This window comes from Nelumbo nucifera, chromosome 8, assembly GCF_055504915.1.
Source record: "Nelumbo nucifera cultivar China Antique chromosome 8, China Antique-T2T, whole genome shotgun sequence".
NCBI classification, from domain to species: Eukaryota; Viridiplantae; Streptophyta; class Magnoliopsida; order Proteales; family Nelumbonaceae; genus Nelumbo; species Nelumbo nucifera.
Window position 1 is genome coordinate 32,091,278 of NC_142656.1, and position 14,048 is coordinate 32,105,325.

General features: G+C 37.1%; 1 protein-coding gene and 1 long non-coding RNA gene across 2 annotated transcripts; one reads left to right on the top strand and one right to left on the bottom strand.

Moving 5' to 3' along the window:
- Positions 1–2,553: 2,553 nt before the first annotated feature.
- LOC148789826 (uncharacterized) lies at positions 2,554–5,649 on the bottom strand. The gene is made up of 2 exons (XR_016079648.1): positions 4,694–5,649; positions 2,554–2,910 (listed from the first exon to the last, which is right to left on the bottom strand). It is a non-coding gene; the product is annotated as an uncharacterized LOC148789826 (long non-coding RNA).
- A 4,876-nt stretch (positions 5,650–10,525) lies between these two features.
- On the top strand, positions 10,526–14,048 carry LOC104603156 (cytoplasmic 60S subunit biogenesis factor REI1 homolog 1). The gene is made up of 5 exons (XM_010267107.3): positions 10,526–10,824; positions 12,418–12,978; positions 13,108–13,277; positions 13,364–13,582; positions 13,681–14,048. The coding sequence occupies exons 1-5, from the start codon at positions 10,720–10,722 to the stop codon at positions 13,838–13,840; spliced, it is 1,215 nt and encodes a 404-aa protein (XP_010265409.1). The 5' UTR covers positions 10,526–10,719; the 3' UTR covers positions 13,841–14,048.

The following is a 14,048-nucleotide window of genomic DNA, read 5'->3' on the forward strand; positions in this document are numbered from 1 at the left end:
CACACTGACCATAACTAAATGATTGTTGGCAACTAACAATAACCCTACCCACACCTCATTACACAATTGTACATTAAGAAGATTTCTCATGTTTGCATGTTATCATTCATGGGGAGATGTTCCCAATATACAATTGTAGTGTCATATAGGTAGGCTTTTTATGGTCAGGAGATTTGAATTGCAAAATATATGTCGAAGTAGAGTACTACATACTATCATATACATATACAGTAGATGCTCCTCTATTGTTCCCAACATCAAATGGCATTAAGGCTGACCTCAAACTGAATGATCCACAGTCCAGAATAGCGATTCTACAACAAAACCAACGAAAAACATGGTTGGTTACCACAATAACTACCATACATATCATTCAACACATAGTTCTAAACACAGATACCTTACTTTAACCTAATTCACAACAAGGAAGAGCTAGAACAAAAATAAAGTCCCTGACGACAAGCAAAACATAGTTCCACTAACTATAGCCACATCGTCACATAGAGACATCGAAGGATAGCAACAACGATAAGATAGACTATAGAATGGTGGGGTCTGTGGTGGGGACCCCTTGTCAATTTATAAGGGATGAGGGGTATTTTATGAAAATAAGTTGAAGAGTATATTCCTTGGGATGTGATTAATGTCATTTGACTTGTAAAAATGTGCTTTTTAGCATTCTAACATTCAAGGCCTCTTCATTTGCTCTGACGTCTAAAAGTGTAATAATTACATTAAGAGGTATATTGTAATTGGTAAACTTTTCTTTCCTCTAAACTCTTAATGCAAAGAATGTTGTTCTGATTTCTGAATTCTGAATTTTGAAAATTGTCAAATATCCTTTTTAACCCCATATATGAGATTTTTTTTTTTTGTGTTTTGGGAGTATCATTGGAAATTAAAAAGTTGTAAGCAAGGTTCAAAGTGTTGGAAACGCTATGCGTATCGGAAAGGCAAATTTAAGAGGTGTATCGGAATACGCCTTGGATATGCATGGATACGGACAAAAAATTAAGATACGCATGGAAACACATGGAAATGCTATAAATATTCTAATAAATCATAAATAAACATCAATATCACTAAATATAAGACATAAATGAGCTATTTATGCATAAAAATAACACGTTTCAGTGGGTTTTATGAAAAAACATATTATAATCAATAAACGGAAAGTTGGGAATAGAAACATACTATCTAATTATGCACATAATAGATCAAGTAATTATTTTGCATATTTTATTCTAATTTTCTAAAAACTAAATAATTATTTATTTTTATTCAAATAATTATTTTGCATATTTTATTCTAAAAATTAAATTAAAATTAAGAAAAGTAAATATGTAACAAAAAATTGAATGGATTTATGGACATAATAGATGAAATAATTATTTTGCATATTTTATTCTAAAAATTAAAAAGAATAAATATCAATGTTTTAAAATACAGAGGCATTCCACTACCTAGAGGCGTGAAGCATAGTTCAAAATGCAAGAGGCGTAAGCTTCTTTAAGAGGAGGAAGGAGGAAGGGGGGATTTCATTTTTTTCCTTTATCTTTAATAAAAAACTTTTATATTAAGAAAAATAAAAATGCATAATAGTTGTTAAAAGGAGTAGGGGATAAACCATTTATCTTTTCTAACATTGGCTGAAAATGTAAAAGAAATTTGAAAAAACATATTTACTTTCACTCCTTTTTTTCACAACCTTGAAAAACTTGTTGAATCTTGCAAATTTATAGATGTTTTTGGCAAATTTTTACAAGATTTGAGTCTTTAAAAAGGTTAAAAAGCTTTTTGAAGGGTTTGGAAAAGAAAGAGGGCTTCTAAAATGGGTTTAGAAGCCCTCTTTCGAAGGGAGTTTTATTTGCGTTTCTACCACAGTAAAATCGTATTGTATCGGCCGGTACTCAATGATACGGGTACGATATGGGCACGATAAGGCATCGATACGACGAATAAATACGGCACATTCAATTTGGTACCATGTGTCGTGCCAAAAACTTGCTGGAACGATACGCGTATCGGCCGATACATGACGAAATTTTGAACCTTGGTTGTATGATTCCTCTTTAAGAGATAAGAGATAAGAGGAAATAAACACCAATTTTCCTCTTAAAGTAGTAAGATTCCTCTTAAGATGTAAGAGTCAAGATGAAACGAACAGGCCCTCAGTATTATCGAATAGGTGCTAACTCAACTTAACTCATTGGAATGGGTTGGAATTTAGAAGGCAAACATATATTGAGAGATAAGGGAGATCAGGAACTAGGTTGGCCTAGGCTCTCAAAATCTATAATATGGCCACGAAGCACAAGACATAGACCCAAACAGGTCAACCAATCCAGACCAGGTTGACCCGAACTAGAAATGATTACCCTTCCATAGACCTTACCTGTTTAAGGCAAGACTACTATCAAGCTTATTGGTCCACAGTTCAAACCATTGAATGGTGTAGATTGATATTTTTGGTGGGCAATGGTGTAGATTGGTTAATATTTTGACTAAATATCGTCTTAGAAGTGACACCCTAATACTTCACTAAATAGCATCTAAGAAGTGGATTCCTCCCATTTTCTTCTTTTTTCTTTTCTTTGGTAAGGTCAAGAGGAGCTACACAAGATGGGGGTAGCCCTTCCCCCAAGTATCACTACTGTAAATATACATTAGAGAACAAGGGAGGTTCTAGATATAAAAGAAAGGAGAGACAAGAGATAGAGCTTGATGCGCCATCCAATCTTCTACTTGATTTGTTTTCCCGAAGGAGTGGAGGTAGGAGACTTCACAATCCAAAATGCCAGCCAGCCTTGATCATTCACAAATGATAGTCTTCAGTTTCCAAGGAATATTGGTCTTCTTTTGAGGCATGAGATAAGGATCGAATCACCTTCGATACAAATGAGGAGGTTCCTGAAATTGAGAACAACGTTATGGACTTCCCAAGCTGCCCAAGCCTCGACAACATTTATATAAGCCCTACCAATAGCATAAGCTTTAGCATCTAAGACTTTGCCTAAATAGTCCCTAGCAATGCAAGCAACCGAACAAGCCACATCCTCCTTTCTATAAGCATCAAAATTTATTTTAATAATGCCATCTCATGGGGCTTTCCACACAATAGGCTTTCATAGTTTTAAGTTCTTTGCATTGCTAGTATTTGTCAATAGAGAAGGTTTCTTATAGGAGCTTAAAGCTCTAGCAATAATATTTGACAGGGAAAACTTCTATTATTGAACATTTTTTTCATTTCTATTTTCTAGATAAACCAAAGAATGAAACTATATTTCTCATACAACATGGATCCCTCTAGATTAGCCACATCATTTAGGCTTGCCTACTAGTCCTAGATGGATAAATCTCTAAATTCTGGTCCCACAATGATGGGATCAATTAAGGACCAAACTCGGTTGGAAATGGAACAATTTCTAAAGATGTGATTTTTTATCTTCATTTTCTCCACAAAAACTAGAGGTTCCATCAATAGCAATCACACGAAAGATAAAAAGAGATTTTGATGGAAATTAATCATTTAGGATAAGGTAGATGAAAGTTTTTATCTTTGAGGGATTTTGAGATTCCCAAAAGAGATTGAGGGGAGGAATATAGATCTAATGTTGTCCCAAACATGGTTCAGCACAAGAATACTAACCGTATCTTCTTTCCAAACTTTTTTCTCATGATCACTAAAATCATAAACAAAGTGATCATTTACCTTGTTGGTGAGATCGTTGTTTACCAACTCCTCAATGGGGCCTGATTCATTCCTTTTAGTCTTATAAAATTTAACATTTTTATCATTTCCTATTCTCCACCTGTGAGTGTCCGAAAACGGCTCATTTGGATTGGAAATTGAGTCGCCACCCATCAAAGAAATGAAAGAGGGTGATGGGACCTTCAGGATTCATGTCAAAAAGCATTTTGGTTTATTAGTAATGCCAATAGCCCGCAGCACTGGCTAACCAGTCTGAGTAAGATTTGGATGGGAGAGGAAAAGGGTTAGGTATCCCTCTCCTGGTCCGATAGATGGGGCCCACATGGGATCCCAAATGATACTAATCACATATATACTTACATATATATATATATATATATATTTAATTGATCGAAAGCATGATAATCAACAAATAAAGTAAGATACAACAAGGAGCTATTCAATTCACGCTTAAAAATTATAATTAGGAAAATGCAATCTAAACTGATCAACAACTAAGAATATACCAGAACCGGCAAAATAACAAGAGGTAGAACACATAAGAGATTAATGGAATTATAAGACTCAATGCTCATTGATCTTCCCCGTTTATTTTATATCATTTGTTATTATTCTATTTATTTTTCTTTTCCTCTCCCTTTCATTACAATCATTTCTTCACCTCCGCTAATTCTGATTTATAGACCTACTGAAATACTACCGCCCTGTTCTCATCCCTCTCTTGGATTATTCCATTAATGTAACTAAGGAAAAAGAAAACAAAGGAAAGCGTCAACTAAAATAATTAATAGCCATGAAACAAGATTAGTATCAGTCCTATACACAGTAGAACAAAATTGGAAACATTTTATTAGCAAACCTGAAACGTATATGGTATTTCATTTTCAAAAACAAAATCAAGTGGAAGCAAACTTTAGTCATCAGAAAACAGTCACACCAAGAAAACAAGGAACTAATAATTGATCTAGATGCATCAGTGACCATTGAGATTGTGCGGGAGGAGTTGGTTCAGCGGAGCTTCTTCACCAGCTCTATCGACTTCCCTCCCTCAGATCACAATAACAGTGGCATAATGCAGAAAAAAAAAAAGCCAAAAGGAAGTAATTATAGAATAAAATAAAAAAAGATAACTAAGTAGGGAAGACAACGAGGAGTCTGGTCGTGAGCAACTTGTCCCTGAACCACAAAGATGAATACCGATTACAACTGAAAGACGCTGAGAAGATGTTGTCTCGGGTGTGAACTTCTCTCATCAACTGGGACTAAGAATAGGGTAGAGCAACCCATAGATGACTGGACGGAATCGATGAACAAGATCGCCGCTGCCCCATTCTTTCGAAGATGAGAAGACGATGAATGGTTGAAGATTCTCTAATCAAGCCAGATTCGGCGATTAGCGATTAGAGAGAATAATGGGGAGAGAGAGAAATGAGAAGGAAGGAGTGAAGAACGCCGCCACTGCTAGGAGTTGCAACGGCGGTTCGGTTGAGCAACAGTGGCAGGGGAGAAGGGGGCGGCAATCTATGGAACAAAGAAGAAGAAGAAGAATATGAGAGAGAAAGAGGAAAAGAGTAAGAGAGAGAGGGGAGGAAGAGGAGATCGGAGCAAGGTTCATTACCGCCGCCACTCCCTGTTAGGTTCGAACGAAGAAGGATGAACAGTGTATAATCGAATTTGGTCCGTCAAGATAGGGATGATGAGGATGGCTAAGAATGAAGAGGAGGAGGAGAATGAATATAAAATATATATAGAGAGAGAGAGAGAGAGAGAATGAGGAACAGAGAAGATCGCCTCTGCTGTGAGTTGCAGCGGCAATCTGGATGAAATAGAGAGGGCGAATCGAAACGAAGAAGAGAGAAGGCCGGAGGTGGAGATCGATTTGGGTTCGCCGTCGCTTCTGCTCTGGTTTCCGTTCGAAGGAGGAAGGAAATGAACAGTAGGTTAGTTTAGATTGAAAACCTAGGTGGGTTATTATATGTAGGGCATAATGGCATTTTGGTAAATTTTGGGAAATACAGGGGTATTTTAGTAATTTTCGAAAAACTGGGTCAAATCATGTATTTGTGTATATATGGACCAACAAGATTGAGTGAAATGGTATCTTTTTAGATAGATAGGTAAATGGGGGTATTTTTTTACTACAATTCGGCAATGTGAGGTTTTTGGACATTTTGAATTAATTGATGGGGTCAAAATGGGCCAAATGGGCTGGATCGAGCAGATCTGGAAAAGGGTTTGATTTAGTTAATATGGAGCCTTAGAACAAAATTTGTGTGTGATCGAAGGAAACAAAGACAGTTTTGGGTGAAATTTCACAAGGTAGAGTTTTTGGGTGGTATGAGGTGATTGATAAGGTTAGATTGGGCCAATTAAGCCTGGATCCGGTAGATTTGGAATTCGATCAATCTAGAGCTTTGAAATAGAATCTTGGCACAATTGAGGGTACATGGAGGTGTTTTGGGCTGAAATTTCATATGTAGGGGTTTTCTAGAATTTTGGGGTGATTGGTTTAGATGTGTTTGGATCAAGTGGATATGGGTTGTGAGTGTGAGAGGGGTCAAATTGGAATCTTTGTTTGATGAGGGGGTAAATAGGGGAATTTTGGGTTAAAATTTTATTGACAGGTACTTTGTTGTGTCTGGAGTCTAATGATGGTGCTTGATCAGCTCAAGGGTGTCAAGATCGTAAAAAATTGGGTTAACGAGATGTTTTGGAATGAAATCTTGGTTCGATGGAAGGGCAAATGGGGGAATCTAGGGTTAGGACTTTATGGAAAGGTGTTTTGATGTATTCAAAGTTTAATGATGTGGTTTGATCGGTTTGGATGTGTTTGAATCAAATGGATCTGGGTTGTGAGTGTTTTAAGCTAACAAGAGGGCTTAAAAAGAAATCTTGACTTGAAGAAAGGGTAAGCAGAGGAATCTTAATTTCAAATTTCATGGGTAGGTGTTCTGGGAGGTCCTGGGTCTGATGGTTGTATCTAATCTAATGGTTGAGGTGTAAGTTGGGGTCAATCGTGGCCATCGAATAGGTATTGGGTAGGTTTAACAGTGGACCTAAGGATATTCGAGGTAAAATTTGGGTTTATTGGGTTTTTAGATGTTTTGGAGAGGTTGGAAGGGTCTGATAGAGAATTTGGGGGGAATTGTGGTTTAGGTGACGAATCGAGTAAAAAATCAGGTGTTGACACCACCCCACCCCTTTATTAAGTAAAAGGCCTAGAATTGAAAATGCCTATCCAAGCCTAGGAAATACCATTTTCTGGATTAGTATTCCAAAAATTCTGCTTTCTTAGATATTTTTGGGTCCCCACATGTACCCAAAGATTTTGCCTCGCTTTTAATATTTTCCATCCTAACTTAGTAAGACAAGCCTTATTACCCAATAGAGGTTTTTAAGGCCCAACCCATCCCAACTCTTGGGGAGACATATCACTTCCTTTGTCCCATATGAAATTCCACTGACTTTTATTTTTATCTTCAATAACACTATTTAGGATTTTAAAGGATCTCATGATGAACTAGGGCATAGTACTAACATTCGAGAAGTTGAATGCTTTACTTGCCAAGGAAAGGGTTTTTCTTTTTCCACCCTACAAGTTTGTTCTGAATTTTCACTTTGAGATTAGAAAATAATTTCTTAGAAACTTGACCATTAATTATTAGAGCCCCTAATGAGAGTCATTCTTTTTTTCCAGAGGTATTCTTAACAATCTTGACATACTCTTTTGAAGTCTGTTTGGAATATTCTTAGAGAATTTCAAAGTTGATTTGACAAACTTTGGGCTTTAACCTGAAGTTTCAGAAAACTTCAATAAAATTTTTTTGACTTTCAAGCAATCAGGAATGGCTGTTTTGGCAAATATCAAACAATCATTAGCAAATTGGAGAATAGGCACACAAGGTCCATCTTTGAAGCTCTACAACCACTGGGACTCTTGTGTTTGTTTGCTTCCTCCACAAAATTTCTAGTAAGTGCTTCTACACAAAGAACAAAGATGTAAAGGGATAGGGGATCACCTTGCTTAATACTCCTAAAGGGTTCAAATTTCCTTGTAGGAAACCTATTGACTAAAATTTGGTAAGAAATTGATTTAATACATGTCATGACCCAATCAATCCACTTCTTGTGAAATCCAAATTTATTGAAAACTTTCTCAATAAACTTCAACTCATGTTTATCATATGCTTTCTCCATATCTATTTTACAAGCCATCATTCCCAAGATCCCCCTCTTTTTCATAGTATACATCATTTCATGAACAATTAAAATATTATCATTGATTTTTCTATTGAGGATAAAGGCACTTTGGAAAGGGGAGATAATAGAATCAAGAAAATGGTTTTATTCTCAAGATCCCCTTCTCCCTCATGATTTTCATCGAATCACTATCCTCATAGTTGTCAATAATTTTAGTAAGATTTTCATTTTCCTTCTCTACCTCTTTAGGCTTTGGATCGATGCATCGTGGAGTTCTCCTTCCTCTTTTCTTCATTTAAGTCCATCACTTGGTTGTTGATGGATTTATGCTTTTTAACCCTTTTTTTTTCATTTTGAATTGTTGTTTCTATTGGAAATATGGTTGCATGACTTGTATTCAAGAAAGAAGTTCAGGTCGGGCCCTTGGCATGTTCAAACCTCTAGCTTCCACTCCAGTTATATTGCGTTTTAGCTTGCGCTCTCTCCTTTGTGGGATCATTCTTAGGGGGGCGTTCTTTTTTTGGATTTTGAGAGGGGGAATAGTTGGTCAATGGAATTTTGGTTCCCATTGACCAAGAATACCATGTTCTTTTTTCAGATTAATGTGGGGATTAGGGAAAGTTTATTTTCCTGGGTATACCCATCTCCTAGGTGGGTAAATTACTTTCCCACATAGGGGGGAGAGGGAGGAGGGGAGATTCCAACACTTAAATGGGACAAAAATGCCCCATTTAATAATGGATTTTTATGGCTAAAATGATTATTTTCATTTTTACTTAGGCTAAGTTTATCCACAGTGTAAATCATTGAGGTAAATCATGGGTTATTGAGAGTGTAAAATGAAAACCAAATGTTTGTCCCATTTAACACTCTTCACATTTGGTAAATCATTGAGGTAAAAGTCCACTACTTTCTAACCGAGGGATTGCAGGCCTTGCCAGTGGGCCAAGAAACAGAGCACCGCAAGCGGCGGTGAGCAGCGTATCAAACCCAGAAAACCCAGAAATTGGTGACCGGGGGTTGCAATAGCAGAGGGTCTCATACGTGAGCAGCGGTGAGTGGCGTATTAGACCTAGTTCTTGCACTTGGCCGCTTCTGTTGAAACTCTATCCAAGAATATAATGGGAGCTTGCAATCGACTAGTGGACGAAGAGAAACCCACCACATACGTAGAGTCCATGAAAACCGAATATAATGGGAGTTGCTTCTCTACACCATCATACTCTATCCAAACTTGCATTGGATCTCTGCTTATGAGGTGCAGGCTCTTGTTGATCCCTTCTTCGCTTGGATAATAAGCCGTTGGAGTTGATTCAATCGACTTAAGGTTGTTCACATCGATCCCAACATGATTATAATTTATATTAGCAAATTCGGGGCTAAGAATTGTATCTAGCTCTACGACGAACACATGATTGGAGAAGTCTCCATTGTTGGTTTCATTGAACAGTCCCATGTAGACTTGCCACAACACCTAGGAACCCCATGAATGGCAAGAAAGCCAATAGTCAATTGGGGAACCATGGCAAATACAAAAGTGGTAGAGAAGGAGAGAGAGTGAGGATATTCAGGTGAAGAGGAGTTAAACCTTAGAGGAGATGGGTACAGAGCATGACCAATCGGTTCTTGCCCCAACAACCACTGCTGTTGTCGATGGTCAACCACAGTAGGAGTCAACCACTGCTGTTGCCGCCTCTCTGTTCTCGTCGGAGGAAGACGATCAACAGATAACCCTATCTCGAAAGAACCTTTCCCCAACAGAAGTGACTACGGACAGATCGCGGGATCAAGTTTCACACTTTACCCTTTAAATGTTGGAGAGATCGGTAAAGTTTTACATCTATTTTAGCAATGTAAAATCGAACCCGGGTGTAAAGTTTACCCCAGTTCTCATTTACACCTCTATCAAATGCAACCTTGGAAAATAAAAGAACATGAATAAATACACTTACCCCCTTCTCAAGAAAAACTTACCCATATAAGTGTATTTACCTAGATAAATAACTTACCAAAAAGCAAACGGGACCCTCCGACCACATTTAGTACACAGGTTGAAGACATTTTCATAAAACACTCTTATGGTTTGTTAACTGTGTTAAGTCATAAAATATAAAGTTTTATTTTCACATTTGATTATGATTAAGGGTAAAATATAAAAGTCTATACTAATTAATTAGGTTTCTAACGGTCATAAAATTTCCCCTAAAGTTTTATTTTCACAAAAACCTCTCCTAAAATATTGAAAAAGCCTACAATTATTTCCCTTTTATTATTGTCTTGGACAAAATCTTAGCCTAAAGAATTAGTTTTTCAAAAATAGCCATTTTGTCTTTATATCTATCAATTTATATGAAAATTTACATAAATACCTTTAATAGAAATTTTCATTTTTAATTAAAAAAATCCTTAAATCAAATTGAAAACAATAAAGTAATTTTACCCTATAAAAACATAGATATATTGAATCCTATAAGCCGAAATCTGGTATTTTGAATTATATTGAATGTAAGGGTAATTTAGTAATTTTGAAGTATGAAACCTTAGGGAGGTTATTATAATTGTCAGACACTTCAGGGGAGATTTTTTAAAGCCATGGCGTCGGTTCATGCGCATGGACCGCATGGTCTCGCGTCGAGTCGTCCACACCGCATCACCGCCTACGAGCGGTCGCATGCTTTTCCACCCACCCCAAAGAACTTCAATAAAACCCTCTCCTTCTCTTCGACAGAAGATAGAAGTCGAACTCTGAACAATAAACCCAACAGAGATTCGCATCGAATAGTTTAGATTTAGAATCGATAGAGAAGATGCCAGGTCTTACCTGCAACGCGTGCAACAAGGAATTCGGGGACGATTTACAGCAGAAGCTCCATTACAAGTCTGAATGGCACCGTTACAATCTCAAGAGGAAGGTTTGGTTTCCATTTCTGCCGCTTTTTCTTTTAACATTTGGATTGGGTTTACTGTTTATAAAATGAATGTTTCGTTCGGCTAAATGGATATACTTTGTTTAGTGGCTGAGGGATATAGTTCTGATGGAGATTCTCTTAATTGTCTAATTACCTTTGGTCGATGATTTTTGTGTTTTTGATTTTATCTCAAATTTCTGATTGTCTTTTTTTATAGATCGATTTTCTATTTCTTTCTATTATTTGTTTGTTCTTTAGCTTTACATCTAAGAAATAAATTTTAATCTGGTTGTAACAGAAGAAATTTAATTAACTGAGTTGCTTATATACCGCATATATTATGGGAATTCAACTATCTTGAACAAGTATTATAAATTAAAACAACAATGAAAGATTCACGTTGGAGATAAGGGTTGAAGGGCCAATCACCCCAGCATGAAGGATTTGTTTGCTGTATGGAACCGTTAATAACTGATATGATGGGATTGAGCCAACCTCTTCGGTACACCGATAAGGAGAGATGGTGGAAATATGGAAAGGAAAGAAGGCCATGAGGGGAAAGGAGGGAAGCAGGGAGAGTTTACTCTGCAGCCTACCTCTGGTCAATTGGGGGAGGCACTGTGCGTGAGTGAGAGAGAGGCCACCAAGCAAAGAACCGACTTTGTAAAATTGGGATTTTGATCTCTTAGGATTTTAATTTATGAAATTTACTCGGTTATCCATCTACTCTTTTGTTAAGGGTAGAGTTTGGAAATTGAGAAATATTAAGCATTAAGGATTCCGATTATGTCTATAGACCAATATGTATGAAAGTAGGAAGACAGGATGTCTATAGACCAATTATCAACTGTCATAATATACAAGTTAAAAACAGTAAAAAAAAGGTTATCAAAAGCAGCTCCTTTGAAAGCTTTGTGGCAGATACCCAGGAGAGAAAAGTGCCAATAGCCTTCTTAATAATGATCTTATCTGTGCATGCTACATTTTCAAAAATATAAGCATTCCTTTCTCACCAAATGTTCCATCCTCGTAGCAAGTCATCAGAGTATGTGGGAAACAACTCTTTCCAATAAAATCCCAGCACATTCATTTTGACCTGAAATCCCAAATTCATCTTTTTTCTACCCCGTCCTTAAATATTCTCAAGTATTACTGATTAGAATTCTTGTTTTGACAATCTAGATATATAAGTCATCTTGTGATATTTAGCATCTTCTTTATTTCAATGACCAAACTTCCTTAAGATGTACAAACAAAGATTATCTGCATCATCATGAAATATCTAGATTTGTAGGATTGGTTCTGATACCTAATTGATGGAGCATCAAATTGATGCAAGATGCACCTGTAAAATATTAAAATGAGAATGAAACAACTCTGGAATCACAATGAACACTTGGGCCTTGTATATATAAGTTGCTGGCGTTCTTTTTTCTTATACAGAATTTGTTGGAAAAGAATACTCTGGTAATCTGCTAATGAACTTAATGCACTTTTTGCTTATTCTTTTGGTAAATTCTGCTTATAGCGTTAGTGCATTGATGGTAATGAATTTGCCAACTGTTGGAGTTTCTCATTTAGGATATTTTTTACCAGGTTGCAGGGGTTCCAGGAGTAACTGAAGCATTATTTCTTGCTAGACAATCTGCACTAGCCGAAGAACAAAATAAGCTAAATGAGACCCCCATGCTTTACAGCTGTGGTCTTTGTGGCAAGGCATATAGGAGCTCCAAGGCTCATGCTCAACATCTTAAATCACGGACTCATATTATGCGGGCTTCCCAGACAACAGATGGCCATCAAATTGTTGGGGATACAATAATTAGGCCACTCCCAAATCGTGTCACAAATAAGTCTCCCCAAGAGGAGGTAAACAATGAAGAAAGTGGAGATGAGTGGGAGGAGGTTGGATCCGATGATGATTTAGTTGGAGAGGCGACAGCATCTTTGACCCATTTGAATGTGGAAGAGCCTCCCTCAGATGATGATATGGATGAGGACGAGGAGTTTGAACCATCCTGTTGCTTCATTTGTGATATGAAGCATGGAACCATAGAAAGTTGCATGGTACACATGCACAAGCAGCATGGGTTCTTCATCCCAGATATTGAGTATTTAAAGGATCCCAAAGGCCTCCTTACCTATCTTGGCCTTAAGGTATTATGAGATTTTTATCATCGTGCTTTTAAAATTCTTTTTATTTTAATTTAACCCATCTGGCTTACAAAGTTGGAGTTGTTCAGCTGCATGCTTTTAAACCTGACCTTTTGCCCTTCTTTCTTTCAGGTCAAAAGAGATTTCCAGTGCTTATATTGCAATGATGGGTGCCATCCGTTCAACAGTTTGGAAGCTGTGAGGAAGCACATGGTGGCAAAAAGTCATTGCAAAGTGCGTTATGGTGATGGGGATGATGATGAGGAAGCAGAGCTGGAGGAATTTTATGATTATAGCAGCAGGTTTTTTCCTTGCATTTTCTTCTGTTTGATTGTTACCGTTATTCAGAAGTTTTGACATATAATATAATGGTGTTTGTCCTTAACAGTTATGTGGATACAAATGGGAAGCAGCTGGTTGCTGTTGATGAAATGTCCAACACTGTTGAACTTGGAAGTGGTGGATCTGAGCTAGTGATAACAAGAAAAGGGGAAGATGGGATATTGACCAAAACTCTTGGTTGTCGAGAATTTATGCGCTACTATCGCCAGAAACCTCGACCGTCTTCAACAAGGGATGTTTTCCTTGCTGCTGCATTGGCTTCGAGGTTTGTTTAAACTTTGATGTTGTGTTGATATAAATGACAGTACTTGATAGGGAGAAAGAACCATCAAATAGTAACTAGTGAGGTATTCTTGTTTGCAGGTACAGGAGCATGGGCTTGGTGACTGTGCAATCCAGAGAACAAGTTGTAAGGATGAAGGTGCTTCGGGAGATGAATAGGTCTGGGGTACAAGCAATGCAAGCAAAGATTGGAATGAAGAGTAATGTCATTAAGAACCTCCCCAAGAATGTCCCATATTGATCCTGGGCTGAACTGAATGAACCCTTTCTCGGAAGTAGAGTGTTATTACCTATTTTTATGGCTTATTGAAGTTCGAGGTTATAAATTTGCTCAACTGATCACTAAATGACTGAAATATGGTGACTTGTTTAGGCATGGTTTTCTTGAGACACGATTATGCGTCTGATGGTTTTTTGAGTTATCAACTTCTGAGCAAATTTTTATGTTT